This window comes from Carassius carassius, chromosome 20, assembly GCF_963082965.1.
Source record: "Carassius carassius chromosome 20, fCarCar2.1, whole genome shotgun sequence".
Classification (NCBI taxonomy): domain Eukaryota; kingdom Metazoa; phylum Chordata; class Actinopteri; order Cypriniformes; family Cyprinidae; genus Carassius; species Carassius carassius.
Window position 1 is genome coordinate 7,327,391 of NC_081774.1, and position 17,132 is coordinate 7,344,522.

The 17,132-nt window shown below is 37.5% G+C and overlaps 2 protein-coding genes across 5 annotated transcripts in view; both read left to right on the plus strand.

Moving 5' to 3' along the window:
- LOC132096157 (disco-interacting protein 2 homolog C-like) overlaps positions 1-8,358 on the plus strand; it is a 31,707-nt gene extending 23,349 nt beyond the window's left edge. Inside the window, exons 23-39 of one of the 3 annotated variants that reach the window (XM_059501370.1) lie at positions 419-620; positions 710-810; positions 1,189-1,269; positions 1,385-1,508; positions 2,073-2,194; positions 3,319-3,430; positions 3,515-3,624; positions 3,722-3,852; positions 3,933-4,101; positions 4,178-4,348; positions 4,531-4,560; positions 4,954-5,015; positions 5,297-5,354; positions 5,440-5,514; positions 5,606-5,780; positions 5,868-5,991; positions 7,194-8,358. In XM_059501370.1, the coding sequence (XP_059357353.1) occupies positions 419-620; positions 710-810; positions 1,189-1,269; positions 1,385-1,508; positions 2,073-2,194; positions 3,319-3,430; positions 3,515-3,624; positions 3,722-3,852; positions 3,933-4,101; positions 4,178-4,348; positions 4,531-4,560; positions 4,954-5,015; positions 5,297-5,354; positions 5,440-5,514; positions 5,606-5,780; positions 5,868-5,991; positions 7,194-7,446 (2,100 nt within the window). In that variant the 3' untranslated portion in view covers positions 7,447-8,358. Of the gene's footprint in view, positions 1-418; positions 621-709; positions 811-1,188; positions 1,270-1,384; positions 1,509-2,072; positions 2,195-3,318; positions 3,431-3,514; positions 3,625-3,721; positions 3,853-3,932; positions 4,102-4,177; positions 4,353-4,530; positions 4,561-4,927; positions 5,016-5,296; positions 5,355-5,439; positions 5,515-5,605; positions 5,781-5,867; positions 5,992-7,193 lie in introns of all 3 variants that reach the window. The other 2 variants (XM_059501371.1, XM_059501372.1) reach the window with 2 other exon arrangements.
- Positions 8,359-10,719: 2,361 nt separating this feature from the next.
- The window catches only part of LOC132096169 (extended synaptotagmin-2-like), a 28,405-nt gene continuing 21,992 nt past the window's right edge, over positions 10,720-17,132 (plus strand). For both annotated transcript variants that reach the window (XM_059501395.1, XM_059501396.1), the window contains exon 1: positions 10,720-11,534. In XM_059501395.1, the coding sequence (XP_059357378.1) occupies positions 11,145-11,534 (390 nt within the window). In that variant the 5' untranslated portion in view covers positions 10,720-11,144. The remainder of the gene's footprint in view (positions 11,535-17,132) is intronic.

Here is a 17,132-nt window from a genome sequence, read left to right on the forward strand (position 1 = left end):
AAAACTCTCATTGAAATAACAGAAATTTCTTGGCTGATTTATTGCGTCTTGCTGGGTCTGGCCATATTCTTTCTACAAAATAAAATTCTAGGTTTAAAATGAGAGATATTTATGTGTTCTATAATGAAATAAATGACTTTAAAAAGTCATTATTTAATGATTAGCATTCATGGATTCTAGTTTTGTTATAGTACAAAATATCTTTAAGTATTTAAATGTACATGCCTCTTTCAAAAGTTTTAAGGTCAGTACAAATTTAATTTTATAGAAGTTCACTCTTTTCTTCAGGAAGGATACATTAAATTGATCAAACGTGAAAATGAAGAATGTTGATGTTGATTATATGATTAAGGTTATCAATAATTAATTGAATTAACAATAAAGAGTTATTTGTCCAAACTTGTGTGTGTGTTTTTAGGCTATAGATGGGATTCATCAGGTGGGAGTGTACTGTCTGGCATTGGTTCCTGCCAACACCCTCCCCAAAACCCCTCTGGGTGGAATCCACCTGTCTGAGACCAAACAGCTGTTCCTGGAGGGGGCGCTACACCCCTGCAGTATCCTCATGTGCCCTCACTCCTGCATCACCAACCTGCCCAAACCCAGACAGAAACAACCCGGTACATAAGCCTTTGTGTGTATGTGTTATAGAGCATAATGTGTTTGTGTTACATAGAAAACGTGTAAATATTGTGTGTGTTTGTTGCAGAGGTGGGTCCTGCCTCTGTGATGGTGGGGAATCTCGTTGCAGGAAAGCGAATGGCTCAGGCCAGCGGACGAGATCTGAGTCACATGGAGGAGAATGAGCAGGTGAATTCAGAGACTAGGATATTTTAGCGCTGAACAACTGATCACAGCAAGATTGATATTGTGAAATGAAAGGCTGCAATTTAATTTAATGAATAATGAGTGTTCCATGTTTTGGAGGGAAGTGCAGCACTGTGTTCATTTATACGTGAGCAACTCATGATTCAGTGTTTTTTAGGTGTCTTATTGGGCCTCAGTTCACAGTAAATGATGCCTCACACAGACTTCACACAGAAATCTTTTACCAGATTTCTAATTGAGAGAAGTGTTTAAAACCTGTTGCCCAGAAATGAGAAGATTGCAATCATCAGCTGTATGTGTGAGTGTGTTTGTGTCTTTTTTAGCTCGGACTGATTTTTCTTTCTCTTATGTGAATTCCAGTTCCTGTTTTTGTCGGAGGTGCTGCAGTGGAGAGCTCAGACAACGCCTGACCACATACTTTACACGCTCATTAACTCACGGGTAACACACATATATTGCTTTCCTCAGTTCCCTTCAGCAGTGAGTGTTAATAATATTATCAAAAATAAGGAGCAATACATATTGTGTTTTTATAAATGTGGTTTCTGTTTTTCAGGGGGCAATAGGAAGCTCTCTGACCTGTCTACAGCTTCACAAGAGAGCAGAGAAAATCGCCACTTTGCTGTATGAAAGAGGACAGCTACGAGACGGAGACCATGTAGCATTAGTTTATCCACCAGGTAAGCACACACTTTGCGTTAACTTAAATTTAATTGCATGATGTGCAAATTAATAAATCAAATTATTTGCAAATAATTGCATTTCAGTATTTGCTGAGAAAAGCTTCCAAATGAAGATATTTTTAAGCTAAATAGATTTGAAAGTTCAGCAATAAATCTGCAGTAATACATCTCTGCCTTCATTTCTGCCAAATTAAACTGTAAATAAATGATCTCAATTTTTGTTTGCAGAGCACTAGTTAATATACTTCACACCAGCAATATGCTGAGTTCTGGTTCAGGGTAGAAATCCCATCTGTAGTTGTTTTTTTGTGGTGCTAATTGTAGCATTTCATTAAGTCAGACCAGCTACAGCGTTCTGTAATTCACATTCAGGAACCGCCTACTCCAATTTAATCTCATAACATCACGTTTGCTTAATAAAACATTCAGTTAAACCTGTCACATTACAATTAAACACATAACAAATGAGAATGAAGAAATGTGCGCTGAATTCCACCTTTTTTAACCATAAGAATGTAATTGTTTACAAAGATTTCATGTTCGTGTTTGTTTGCATTACAGGTTTAGATCTTATCGCTGCCTTTTACGGCTGTCTGTATGCAGGCTGTATTCCTATAACTGTTCGACCACCTCACCCTCAGAACATCTCCACTACACTACCTACAGTTAAAATGATCCTAGAGGTGAGGAGACACACACATACACACACTCAAAATAACTCCACCACACCTACAGTTACATGGCTTAAATGGTTGCACTTTATTTTACAGTACGTGTACTAACATGTACTTATAATGTACTTACAGTGTATTTATCTAAGAAAGTTCTGGTAACACAAGGTAACTACATGGGGTAGAGTTAGGTTTAGGGGTAGGTTCAGGGTTAGTACCTAGTTATTACATAGTTATTGTAATTACTATAATAAGTACATAGTATGTACATGAGGAACAGGACTGTAAAATAAAGTGCTACCGCTTAAATGATCAGAGAAGTACCTAATAGTTAACCCTAGTTTATCATATGTAATACTCAAATTTATGGCCTCTAAATTATCATCATGATCCAAACTTTGCTGAAGAACCTGTTGAATATGATTTTCTACATTAATAGTTTATGCTTTTTTAGCAAGTAAAAGTCCTTTTATTATAATTCTAAAAACGCCCTTTAGGTTATGGTAAATGTTTTTTTGCTGTAAAATCTCAAATAAATGTAAGAATCAGTTTTATATCATTTGTAATATTTCAAGATGAACACTGGACAAAAGCATCATCATTGTTTTGTATTGCATTATATTTTGTGCACCACAGTTAAAACTACTCGGCTTTGATCATAAAACTAAGCATTAGAATATCATCTTACTAAAACATATTGGGAAATATAGAGTGATAACTGATACTGTTATAAAGATCTCCCTTATATACATTAAAAGCCATCAGAATTTCATCCTATATTTTGAATATAAATGGCATGTTTTTTGCTCAGTTTTGGCCTCTGAATAAAATTGAGGTGAATTTTTCCTTCTCGAGTTTAAGCCCTATATTCTCCTATATTATAAGCCTGACCTATCAAGTAGGATTCTCAACAAAAATATTTATGCAGGTATTGTTTTTTGTTTTTTTGTCTAAAGGTGCAATCAACTGTTCCGTGTCAGGATTAAATCAAGTGTACTGTCTGGCATTGGTTCCTGCCCTTACAGGGTTAAATCAAATATCAATGATTGTAAATGTGGTGCATTATAGAATGAGACTAAATGTTTGGATTTTAAAACATTACCGTTTTTCATGAATAAACATGCTGGTGTGTGCAGGTGAGTCGTTCAGTGTGTGTTATGACCACCCAAGCAATCTCTAAACTTCTGAAGTCCAGAGATGCGTCAGTGGCTGTGGACTTTAAATCATGGCCTCCTATCCTGGAAACAGGTGAGTCTGTCAGGGACATAACATCTTTGCTCAGAATCACGCCCGTCAGATGCTCATCAAAAAGTGTGTGTGTGTATTTATTAGACGACTTGCCAAAGAGGCGTTGTCCTCTGCTGTATAAACCATGTGACCCAGACTCAGTGGCGTATCTGGACTTCAGTGTGTCCACTACAGGAATGCTCGCTGGAGTGAAGGTTTGACTCCTCATAATTGTTACTGATGTTTTTATGTATGGGTTACAGATTGATAAAATTGTAATAAAAATGTCTGTTTTTCTCTCTTCCTTTGAAGATGTCTCACAATGCAACCAGTGCCCTGTGTCGCTCTGTTAAACTGCAGTGTGAGTTGTATCCCTCTCGCGAGGTGGCCGTGTGTCTCGACCCATACTGTGGCCTGGGCTTCGTCCTGTGGTGTCTCTGCAGGTACGGACTACCTATGCACTCACCTGAAATGCACACAAAGATGCCAGCATTTGAATTTGTTTATTTGTGTGTGCATGTAGCGTGTATGCAGGGCAGCAGTCTGTTCTGATCTCTCCAATGGATCTAGAGGTGAATCCTGCTTTGTGGCTGCAGTCCGTCAGTCAGTTTAAAGTCCGAGACACGTTCTGCTCATACTCTGTGATGGAGCTCTGCACAAGATCTCTCAGCTCTCTCACTGATTCTCTGAAGGTATGCGCACACACTCTCACACAGAATTGTAATCTGCATCTCGTTAAATAACATTTTCTTTCTATTTCTCTCTCAGGCCCGTGGGATGGATCTGACCCGTGTGCGTTCGTGTGTGGTTGTGGCTGAAGAGAGGCCCCGTGTTGCTCTGACGCAGTCCTTCTGTAAGCTCTTTAAGGACGTGGGGCTGCACCCGCGTGCCGTCAGCACTGCCTTCGGCTGCAGGGTCAATCTCGCCATCTGCCTACAGGTCAGTATTGGCCAGAAAGTCACACATATCTGATTTCATAGTCTAATTGCATCCCCAGTGTTCTTTTTTTTTCTTTTACTAGTCATGTAGCTCATTCAATTCACTCAATTCACTCAACTCAGTTTTTTCATTTACTTATTTAATGTTTATACATCACATCTTCCTCTCCTCTCCTCATGTAGCCTCATAGGTTGGGGAAACTTGCTGAGCAGGTATGACTGAACTTTAACTGATCCTCATCATTTCATACCTCAGTTAATACAATCATATATTTAGATGTGGGACAGGCCTAAACCAGATAAGGTAAAAGTACAAATATAAACTGCAAAATTTCATCTAATAACCATAATTGACATATACTGTACCAGAAAATATAGTTTTTTTGTTGTTGTCAGTATCACACACTAGGTTTATAATATAGTTCCTCTACCCTCCAGTTCTGCTGAATGATTGAATCCTCTCCATACACTATACATTTGTACATTTTTGTTCACTGGTAATGCAAGTCACCTTTATAGTAACCGTCTGCCAGATAAGCATGATGCTTCATGCTTCAAAGTAAATTTGACTGCCATTTAGAGAAGATGATTTTTATGTTTGTGCAGGGAACATCAGGACCGGATCCTACTACTGTCTATGTGGACATGAGAGCACTGAGACATGACAGGCAAGACACACACACACACTTTCACACACATATCAGGTATTTCGCTATTTCCATTCTAAGAATTAGAACAGATACACTACCAATCACAAATCTACAAATTAGGTACAAAATAGTGCCTGAAACCTTTTAACAAATGGTCTGTAAAAGAAAGCCCTTAGTTGCCTCAGAAGATAAAAAAAAATAATTCATTTTCAAAATGTTTTCCACTATATAATACATTTCAAAGTTTGTATGATTTATTTCTGGTGTGCCATTTCTGAAGTGTCTGTGTGTGTTTGTAGGGTGAGACTGGTTGAAAGAGGATCTCCACACAGTCTAGCTCTCATGGAATCTGGGAAGGTGAATAAAACAATTAAAATTTTCTTCATTTGTTTTCTTAAATTAAATGTAAGCCACATTCATTTTTGAATCATTTTTTAAACAGATTTTACCTGGTGTACGCATCATCATCGCTAACCCAGAGACAAAAGGACCAATCGGAGACTCTCATTTAGGGGAGGTTAGACCAAAAGGACTCTCTCATAATAGATCAAAAAAGATATTCTCATAACCAAGCATCTCACTTGTGTTTCTATTTAAAATGAGTGCAGATCTGGGTCCACAGTCCACAGAATGCCAGTGGGTACTTCACTGTGTTTGGAGAGGAGATTGTGCGTTCGGATCATTTCGGAGCCAGGTTGAGCTTTGGAGACACTCAGACTGTGTGGGCCAGAACCGGATACCTGGGGTTCCTGCGCAGGACCGACCTCACTGATGCAAGTGGAGGTGTGTGTTCAGTGTATGCTGTGCTTTTTGTCACAAAGATATTTGCATTGATTTGCTTCATGAGTTGATTCACTTGTGTGTGTTCAGAAAGGCACGATGCCCTTTATGTGGTGGGAGCGTTAGATGAAGTCATGGAGCTGAGAGGTATGAAATACCATCCCATTGACATTGAAACGTCCATCATCAGGGCACACCGGAATATCACAGAGTGGTGAGCTCACACACACACACACAGCCACATATTCACACTAAGGACAGTACACTATGTACTGTAAATATGCTAATTAGTGGTAGGAGCTGTCAACTGATATAATTATTTTATATTACAATAAAAGTATATAAATATATAAATGTATACCGTTCAAAAATGTGAACATTTGAAACTTTTCACCAAGGCTGCATGTATTTGATCACAAAAAAACCCCAGTAAAATTGGTATTATTGTGAAATATTATTACTATTTAAAATAAATGTTTCTGTTATGGCAGAGCTGTATTTTCATCATCATATTACTCCAGTCTTCAGAGTCCCATGATACATGATACAGAAATCATTTTAAAATCATGATTTGATACTCAAGAAATAGTTATTTTCATCAATGTTAAAAACAGTTGTGATGCTTACCATTTTTGTGGCAGCCGTCATAATTTTGTTTTTGCTAAATATTTTTTAAGAATAGAAAGTCCAGAATAGTTTTTTTTATATCTTTTGCTACATTATAAAATGTATTTTCATCACTTTCAATCATTTTAATTCATCCTTGCTGAATAAAAGTATTAATTTCTTTAAAAGAAAATCTCATAGACCCCAAACTTTTAAACAGTAGTGTATACATATCAAATATACTTTTTTTTACTGGAAATACAACCCAAAACATTTCATATTTTGCGCAACCGTGTAGGAATACTTGTTTATTATGATTAAAATAGTTTATAACTGAAAGGTATTTCAAAGGTATGATCAAAACTAAGTGTTGTTATTCATAACAACTGAATAATAAGTCTGAGATCTGCACACAAAAAAAAAGCCCAGCTGCTGTTTATAACCAAAGACTCAATGCTTCAAAATTATTAAATGAGCCACATTCAACATAAACATGTATTTTTATTGGCAGTAACGAACATCTGTATTCAAGGAAGAAGTGGTTTCCTTCAGATGTCTGTGTGCTTAAACCAGATATGTTATTATTCAGGTAGCCATCCATAAACTTGTCTGCTCAGCAAAGTTTCTCTTCATAATGCTGCTGACAATGGAGTAGTTGACCTGAGAGAGAAAACTGACTGCAGATCAAGAGTTTATGCTAATGCCTACCGATGTTGCATTGCGCAAACGTGTGAAATGGAGCTTGCACAGCTGTTTTGTATTGACTTATTTCCAGAGATTAAACTTCCTCTCTCTATCTCTCTCGTTCAGCGCCGTGTTCACATGGACGAATCTCTTAGTGGTGGTGGTGGAGTTGGATGGTTCCGAGCAGGAAGCTCTAGATCTGGTTCCCATGGTAACTAATGTGGTTCTAGAGGAACACTATTTGATTGTTGGCGTGGTGGTCGTCGTGGACACTGGCGTAATTCCCATTAACTCTCGCGGAGAGAAGCAACGCATGCACCTACGGGACGGCTTCCTCGCCGACCAGCTCGACCCCATATATGTGGCTTACAACATGTAGAAACACGCACACTGATGATCTTAAAGACGAGCTCATTCTCATGAGCTCAGGCACAGCAACCATGATTTCCAGCACCTTCTCACTGTATCACTTCTGTCAGCCTGCTAAGTGTAGATTAAACACCCTCAAAATAGCAAACACACACTTGCATATCATTCACAGAGGGACTTGCAAGACTCCTAAAGCATATCATTTTTAGTTTTTGTGTCGCCCAATATGTTGTTGTTTTTTTTGTTTTTAACTTGCACACTAAAATTTAATTGAAAGAACGGGATTTTATATAATTATTGTTGTTGCCAATTAAATTAATGTTATTTATTTGTGTTTTTAAACCTGCGGTCACAGATATACCTGTCATATTTGTGCTTTTACGTAGCATATCGTTGGTTTATGCTTGTCTTTGCTGTTGTCTTTGTTGATACATATTTTTGAAGTTGTATTAGAATATCACAAACTGACTTCATTAGCATGTTTATCATTTTAAAGATACTAATGTTTATTCATTTTCATAATTGTTAATTATGTACAGAAAATTGTCTCAGTTTTGTCTAGCTTTTGCGATATCATTTTTGTGATTAATAGTTTAGGCTAACATTTAGGACATTGTATCATGTATATGAATAAGATCATATCAGCACTGTGATACGCATAAATATAGTCTATGTGAACTAGAATTTGCATTCTAGATTCATTGCCCAGCATCAGCTGATCTCTCCTTTTTTATGTCTATATCCAGAGAGACAGAGAGCGAAGGAGGGATGGAAAGAGTGACAGACAGAGGACATATGCACAATGTGTGTTTATTATATTATCTTTATTTATTTTTGAAGCTTCCATTATCTGTAAGATAAAAAAGCACTTTGATTATGTCACGATGTCTTTTCATATGTCAATAAAATATTTTCAACTATTCTTCTGGAGAATACATTGTCATCTTGTAAACGATAGTTGAACGGACCACAGTGTACGTGCACTGCCATCTAGTGAACAAAATGCATTAACAGCAGCTAATTTCCGATCACAGTATTTTCTCATGCATCACATCTATTACCCATTAATCCTGTAAAATACAAAAAAAGTAAAATACAATATGAGGGGAAGGGCTTCTTTAGCTAAGTGTTTTACTGTAATTGTGTGCTTAATATAAGGAAAAAGCAAAAGTATTAATATTTTGTTATACAGGTGCTGGTCATATAATTAGAATATCATCAAAAAGTTTATTTATTTCCCTTACGGTAATTCCATTCAAAAAGTGAAACTTGTACATTATAGTCATTCATTACACACAGACTGATATATTTCAAAGAAATTTTTATTTCTTTTAATTTTGATGATTATAACTGACAACTGAGGAAAATCCCAAATTCAGTATCTCAGAAAATTAGAATATTACTTAAGACCAATACAAAGAAAGGATTTTTAGAAATCTTGGCCAACTGAAAAGTATGAACATGAAAAGTATGAGCATGTACAGCATTCAATACTTAGTTGGGGCTCTTTTTGCCTGAATTACTGCAGCAATGCAGCGTGGCATGGAGTCGATCAGTCTGTGGCACTGCTCCGGTGTTATGAGAGCCCAGGTTGTTCTGATAGTGGCCTTCAGCTCTTCTGCATTGTTGGGTCTGGCATATCGCATCTTCCTCTTTACAATACCTCATAGATTTTCTATGGGGTTAAGGTCAGGCTAGTTTGCTGGCCAATTAAGAACAGGGATATCATGGTCCTTAAACCAGGTACTGGTAGCTTTGGCACTGTGTGCAGGTGCCAAGTCATGTTGCAAAATGAAATCTGCATCTCCATAAAGTTGGTCAGAAGCAGGAAGCATGAAGTGCTCTAAAACTTCCTGGTATACAGCTGTGTTGACCTTGGACCTCAGAAAACACAGTGGACCAACACCAGCAGATGACATGGCACCCCAAACCATCACTGATTGTGGAAACTTTACACTGGACCTCAAGCAACGCGGATTGTGTGCCTCTCCTTTCTTCCTCCAGACTCTGGGACCCTGATTTCCAAAGGAAATGCAAAATGTACTTTCATCAGAGAACATAACTTTGCACTACTCAGCAGCAGTCCAGTCTTTTTGAAGCGAGATGCTTCTGACGCTGTCTGTTGCTCAAGAGTGGCTTGACACAAGGAATGTGACAGCTGAAACCCATGTCTTGCATATGTCTGTGCGTAGTGGTTCTTGAAGCACTGACTCCAGCTGCAGTCCACTCTTTGTGAATCTCCCCCACATTTTTGAATGGGTTTTGTTTCTCAATCCTCATCAGGGTGTGGTTATCCCTATTGCTTGTACACTTTTTTTCTACCACATCTTTTCCTTCCCTTCGCCCCTCTATTAAATGTGCTTGGACACAGAGCTCTGTGAACAGCCAGCCTCTTTTGCAATGACCTTTTTCTGTCTTGCCCTCCTTGTGCAAGGTGTCAGTGGTCGTCTTTTGGTCAACTGTCAAGTCAGCTGTCTTCCCCATGATTGTGTAGCCTACAAAACTAGACTGAGAGACCATTTAAAGGCCTTTGCAGCTGTTTTAAGTTAATTAGCTGATTAGAGTGTGGCACCAGGTGTCTTCAATATTGAACCTTTTCACAATATTCTAATTTTCTGAGATACTGAATTTGGGATTTTCCTTAGTTGTCAGTAATAATCATCAAAATTAAAAGAAATAAACATTTGAAATATATTAGTCTGTGTGTAATGAATGAATATAATAGGGTTAGGGTTTAATTTTTTATAGAATCAGTGAAATCAACTTTTTGATGATATTATAATTATATGACCAGCACCTGTATATGATTTGTCTAATTCTTCTAAGTCAAACTTTTTCTGTTGAGTACTACCGCATGTCAGTTATAGATGTTTAACCCTTGTGTGGTGTTCATTCTCATTCTGGTGGACCCGCTGCATTTTGTGGTTTTAAAATAACACCGTTAAAAAGATTGTTAAAATACTCTACAGATATTTACTCCATCCCAATTACAAGCAATATAAACCGCGTATATGGTTGATATTTGCCCTTTACCTTTGTTAGATCACATTTATGAGGGGCGTAATTTTATTAGATAGATAGATAGATAGATAGATAGATAGATAGATAGATAGATAGATAGATAGATAGATAGATAGATAGATAGATAGATAGATAGATAGATAGATAGATAGATAGATAGATAGATAGATAATCAGTGTTATAAATTTTGTCCACTAGATGGCGGTTGTAGACCGCCTCTGCGCTCGTTGCGCCACCCTCATTCTGCCATCGAGAGTTTTCTTGTGTGTGTAAACCCATAGTGTAGCTCTGAGCAGCGGGTTTGGTCAAACTCAAGAGTTCGTGTTCTCGCAGGATGTTGTGAGCGCGAGAGGTGGTGCCGCTATCAGGTCGCGCGGTGACGGTCGGGACAGCGAGACGTGGTTCAGGCAGCAGCTGGAAGACTCGAGCGAGTTAAAATTCGTTGGGAAGGGCGGAAAATTACGGACCGACGGCCGCTCCATACATGACAAGGTCGGGTGGGTGGGGAGCAGTTTAGGGAGCAGCGCTGATCCAGTCCTCAGCGCTCCTGGGAAGAGCCCGGAACCGAGCGACGCGACTCGTCGTTTTCTAACAGATTTGTAAACATTTGAGATGTTTCTGTAGAAGGTCTCTTAGTTGTTTAGTTTTTACTTTTGTTGTTTGTTTTGGATCTGTGTAACTTTGGAGATGAGTGCGTCAGTGAATGGAGTGGAAACCAAACCCGCTCCGGACGCTCCGGCGGCCAGTCTGAAGGGAACGGGTTCTGTTCCTCCAAGCCCCACCGATGTCAAAACACCCGAGTCGGTGCTACCGGACGAGGAGCCGCAGTCTACGTTGACAGACGCCACGCAGATGGGGATCAAGTTCGCCAAGACATTCCTGCTGATTTTCCCCATATACGTGCTGGGATATCTGGAGTTCAGCTTTAGCTGGGTCCTCATCGCCCTGGCCGCGCTGTTCTGGCTCAGACGGAACCAGGGCAGCAGATTCGCTCCGGTGAACCGGGCGCTGGCGTTTCTGGAGCAAGAGGAGCGAGCGGTGCGTCAGAGCGTACGGAGCTCAGAGCTGCCGCCTTGGGTGAGTTCCACACTGAACATCGCATTACTCCCGTCTGTTAATGTTTCACAACATTGGGGCACTTTGACCTCAGCATTGACCTATAGGTTTTACACAGCCCTATTCAACCGGTGTGTCATTGCTCTGCGTGTGTCTGATGTAGTAAAAAGTTTGTGTATTCACTGACATTGCTTACATACCTGAATGAGTCACAAATTTAATCAAGACCAGAAATTGTATCTGGAGTATCAAAACTGCACCCATTAAACAAGAGCACAATCACCCGTAAGGTCTTCTGAAATGTTTTTATTTGATAAGTCTTCATTAGCGAGAGAGACGGATTATGGCATTAACCCCCCCCCCATATTCACATTTTTCTAATTATTAACACTTTTCTGCTATGCATAAATATTCTATAATGTGCACTAACTAATAATAAAAAAATATAATATTAAATATTCATGATGGGGATATCACTTATTGGATATTATAAATTAAAATAATATTTATTGGTCATATTAAAAATAAAACATTGCATAATGACATTTATAAATAAAATATGTATAATACAATAACTTTTCACTAGGCAAAATATTTGGGATAAAAAAGGAAGCCCTTTTCAGCCACAAATCAATAATTCTATTCTAAATGATATATTTATTATATATAAAGACACTTTACTATGTTACTATTTATAATGACTGAAATATAATGAACTGATATCCACATTTGATTTTTAATGTTTATATTGAGTATACATCTATTCAGCAAAATCATAGAGTCCAAGACAAACTTATCTTACAATGAAGTGTAATTAAATAGTAACTTTAGTAAGTATTTGAACAACCTTTTCCTTTTTATAAGCTTTTTATGTCAGGCACATTGATTATGATCACATGAAATGCTCAAAAAATATATATTTTGCCTTCAGGCCTAGGTGGACCTTTAAGGCTTTCAAGAATGTGCATTGATCAACCACTAATTTAAATACTAGATGAGACGTCTATGGTGGGTTTGACTCCGATAATACATTCTGAATGTGAAATATTAATTCAGAGGCAGCATTCTGAGTAATTTTCCATGAATTTGAATCCTTGTGGCAAATCTTCAAAGCTCTAAGCACAAACAAGGACAAGTAAGGTTGACAGGTTTTTTTTTTTTTTTTGTGGCTTACAGACTTTGGTGTACTGTTACTTTAAACAAATGAGTTTGCTGTCTAACCTGAGATCATAGTTCTGGCATATTAGCAGGCCTGTGTGCTGAAAGCAGCATTCTGGGACACAAAACTCCAGGTTCACTCCTTTAGCTGTAAATCTCTTGCCATGGCCAGGACAGGATGTCATAGTTCTTTCTTTCAGTTTTAGGCTGATATTAAGTAACATGAACAGGTAATTCGTGAAACTCAGGACGACTGATTGTCTGATGATTCATGCATTTGTTGCATGGTTGATTGTGAGTTTAATATTTTAATATCATTGATATGCTAATATATTTTTAATATTTTTTATTTTATTTTATTTTAGTTTAGTTTTGTATAATTTTAATTTAAAATCAATTTTGTTCTATTTATTATTATAATATTACTAATATTATTTTATTAGTATTATTTAAAAAAAATATATGTCTACCTAGTTATGTTTCATTTATTTATTTAGTTTAAGTTTTAAGTTTTTCTTTAGTTTAAACTTTAGTACTTTGTTAAACTAAACTAAAATGAGAAATGTTGCTTTAATAAAATAAAATATAAGTTTAAGCTTTTTTAAGTAACAAAAACATGATTTAAATATAGTTAACTTTAAATGTGAACATGCATGAAAATTTGTTAATCAAAGAAAATACTGACTGCACACTCATATTAAATACTTAACTAATAATCATCTGTTAAAGGTGCAATAGGAGATCTTGGAAAATGCTAACATTAGCCTGATAGCACTGAAAGCAAACGTCTCCCTCTCCCTCCAATCGCCGTCCAAAGCCACGCCCCCTGAACACATTTATGCTCACAGACCAGAATACCAGAGGCAGGATTACTACAATAGGCTGCATCAGCGGTCTCAATTCCAGTCCATGTTCCGAAGTGAAGGAAACCCCTGCTCAGGGATTAGGGAGCAGTGAACACGGTGTAGGGATCATATCAACTGGGACACAGCTCATTCACGTAGCTCGAGTTTGTCATCTGAATCAGGTCTGTTAACTAAGCGAGACATGCAAAATATGTGCGCGAGCACTGGAATAGGGAACCGCTGGGCTACATCATGTGTCATTAAGTAGCGAGAAAACTTTAAAAGTACTACAATACCAGGAAGGAAGAGGTATGCAGATATGTATGTTGACAGGCAGGTAGGAAAGGTATTTAAAACGCTCGGATTGGATGTACATTTCTTGGTCCTACGCCTTCCACAGAAAATATACTGTAAATACAGATAAATAAATTTAAACCACTTAACTTAATGATTGCTATCGGGATGTGAGGAGACTTTCAACCAGTATTACAAAAATGTTTCTGAAGACAATCACCTATTGCACCTTTAATGTGTTTGAGTGAAGTGGTCTGCCTGTGTGTGTTTGTAACAGGAACTCGTGAAACATTGTTTATTTGTGTCAGATGAGGGCTGTATATGGTAAAAGAACCTCTCCTTAGTGGGTGTGGTGTGTTACTAAAGTAACTGCCATTATGACTTTATTATTTACATATTACTTTATTATTATGACATCACATCACCAAAGCACTGTGAGTCACATGCTTGAGGAAATGTTGCCATAGTGACCTGTCAATGAGATGAGGCACACCACGTTCTGTTTCTGAACAATAGTTTGGACGAGCAGATACAGTGACACTTTACCTGGAGGGCAGATATTATAAAGGCAGTGCTCCTGTCCTGCATGTTGTGTCTGTGGCTGTGCATGTGCATGTGTTAATAACTAACATGTGAATCATTATCAAACATGGCAATGAAATCAAGTGAAGTTTGAGTTTTATTAGCAGGACCATCAAGGTTTTCTTTTTTCTTTTTTTTGTCTGTCCAAGCCTTTCTGTGTAACTCATTCACTTCTGAGTAGTGGTCGACAGATATAGGTTTTTTGGTGGAGCAGGGCTTAAATGTGCATAAAAAAAGGCTGATATGTATAATAAAATATACATAAAAATATATTTAATAATTAAATAACACATGCACAATAATTTCTGTATTTACATTTATTTTCTGTAATATTTATGAAAATAATTTGTAAATGAATCAATTTGCAAATTAAAAAAGTTTTAAAATATTAATAAGAATTTGAACTTAAACTGGTCAACCACTTCTGAGCAGTGTTGCCAAATCCTTCTGCTGAAAATCTTCAGAAACAAATGGTCAAGTATAAATGTTTTTCTCAAATAAAAAATAAAATACATAAGCCTGTGTGTGTCTGTGTTAAAAGAATATGTTGCAAAAATAACATTAGAAGTCATAGTTAACATAAGAAAAGCATTTACTTTGGGGAACAACTGGCAATGCTGCTTCTGGGAATCAATATAGATTATTACACTAACTTAAAATATAACATTTCTAAGCTTTAAATTCTTCTTATTTGCTAAATAAATACCTCAGAACTTCTGCTGCGCACTACAGTACAAAATAGGGCTCCAACAGACTGTTGCAAAACAGTTTTTTATACAAGAGACGCCTTTACTGTGTGTGTTTGTTTGTGTGTGTGTGTGTGTGTGTGTCTGATAGATTTATTACAGTATGTATGCTTTACTGTCTGTTCAAAGTCTCAAGGGCCATAAGAGAGTGTTTGTTTAGCTAGTTCTGCTGTTGACTCTTCTTCTGTATTAGGTGCTGAGAATATGGCCAGTTCTTTCATTGCTTTGCGCAGCTCCAGTAGTTTTTTCATAAGGGCTAGAGATTGTTGCATCCTCCTGTTCTTTCAGGAAACACTGTGTTCTTTAGGACAGTTTGTCTATCTCCTCTTGTCTCATCATTTGTCTTTGAAGGAATAACGACAACTCCGTTATATCAGCAGATCTGCCCATCGCCAGCCTCATTCATCTTGTCATCCTGTCATCACTGTCTGTAATTGGTGGGGGTCGGTGTCAGTCTGTCTGTTCTCTCAGCTGAGATGCTTCACCATTCATCAACTTAAACAAACTCTTATTGTTTAAGTAAGGAGTCAATAGAGCTGTTTTTCTGGGGTTTAGCTCACCCAGAAATTACAATTCTGCCATCATTTACTCATGTTGCTTGAAACTGATCTTTCTCTATATCAGTAAAGTATTAGTTGTCAGCCAATATTACTTAAATTTGTTTAAATATGTATGGTCTGATTGGATATTTATAATTGTGCATGCTCATTTCCATCTATTTTTACATTTAGATTGCCTTTGTAGTCATACAGCACACTCTTAATACACTTTAATAACACTAATAATTATTACATAAAAATGTTACTATTTTCTCTAGCATTTATATCTAGTGGGATTCTTTCTATTGCATGTTTTTAGAATTTTTTTAATCATAAAATGTTAATTGCAGCCTTTTTTTGGTCATAATTTTGAACAACCTAATTATTTAATTTTAACAATAATATATACCTACTTTAAGAGCGGGATTTCATATTTGAGATTGTGTTTATTTGTACCTCAGTCTTGTACTCTCTCAGCTCCACCCATCAATAAAAATAATACCGTCCAATCAGCTTCCTGCTTTGAGTCTGACACCCTGACTGTCTGACATGCTGGCTGTCTGATACATTCTGCTCAGCTGAAAAAATACAGCAAACGCCCTTTGACCTGTTCACCAGTCGTGCATGTGATACCTCACAAAATCATTAAGCAGCTCAAGCTGTCAGTCCTTCATCGAGTTCACAATACAATCTACACCTCTGGTTGATTCATTTAGAGGTTAGATGAGGTCATATCTATATGAAGTTCTTCCTGGTTGCTACAGTTCCTCTCAGAACGAGCATGCCTGTGTGTTTGTTTCTGTTTGTATATTACAAATGTTTGCTTGCCTAGGAAATGACATTGCTTAACAGATCAGATCTTACACAGATGCACACGTACACGCCCATGTGGATAAATCACACACACATTACTGCATTTGGTCAGAGCGTTAACATGTCCTCATGAATCAGTTTTACAGGCTCAGACTAGCTGCCTGTGTTGTGTCAGAACTGTGCTATTGAAACTGGAAATACTGCATGGAAGTTCCTGACTCATTTACATTCACATTTTACTGTATTTATGGATGAAATATGCAAATCTAGTGTGCATTGTTATAGAAATAGGCAGAAAGATACAGGATAACATAAAAAAAATATTCACCGTCTGTCTGGGAATGAGACTTTGACCCCTAACAATGCTTTCTAAGCTCTTTGAAGGCCAGAGATATGGGTGTTTGTGGCAGAGATAATACATGTAGAGATGCAGAGTTTGTTAAATCAGATTGGATCAGCTCCGCATCGGCTGCTCTCTGACAGGCCATGGGAATTAGCAGGCTAACTTTAGCTGCCGTCTGCTCTCTGCGTGTATAATCAGGAAATAACACAGCTTTGAGTCATAGGCTGGCTTTCTCCCTCAGGAAAATATGAGAAAGAATTGCAGCCAAGGACAAGTCAGGGATTTTCCATTTGGTTTTT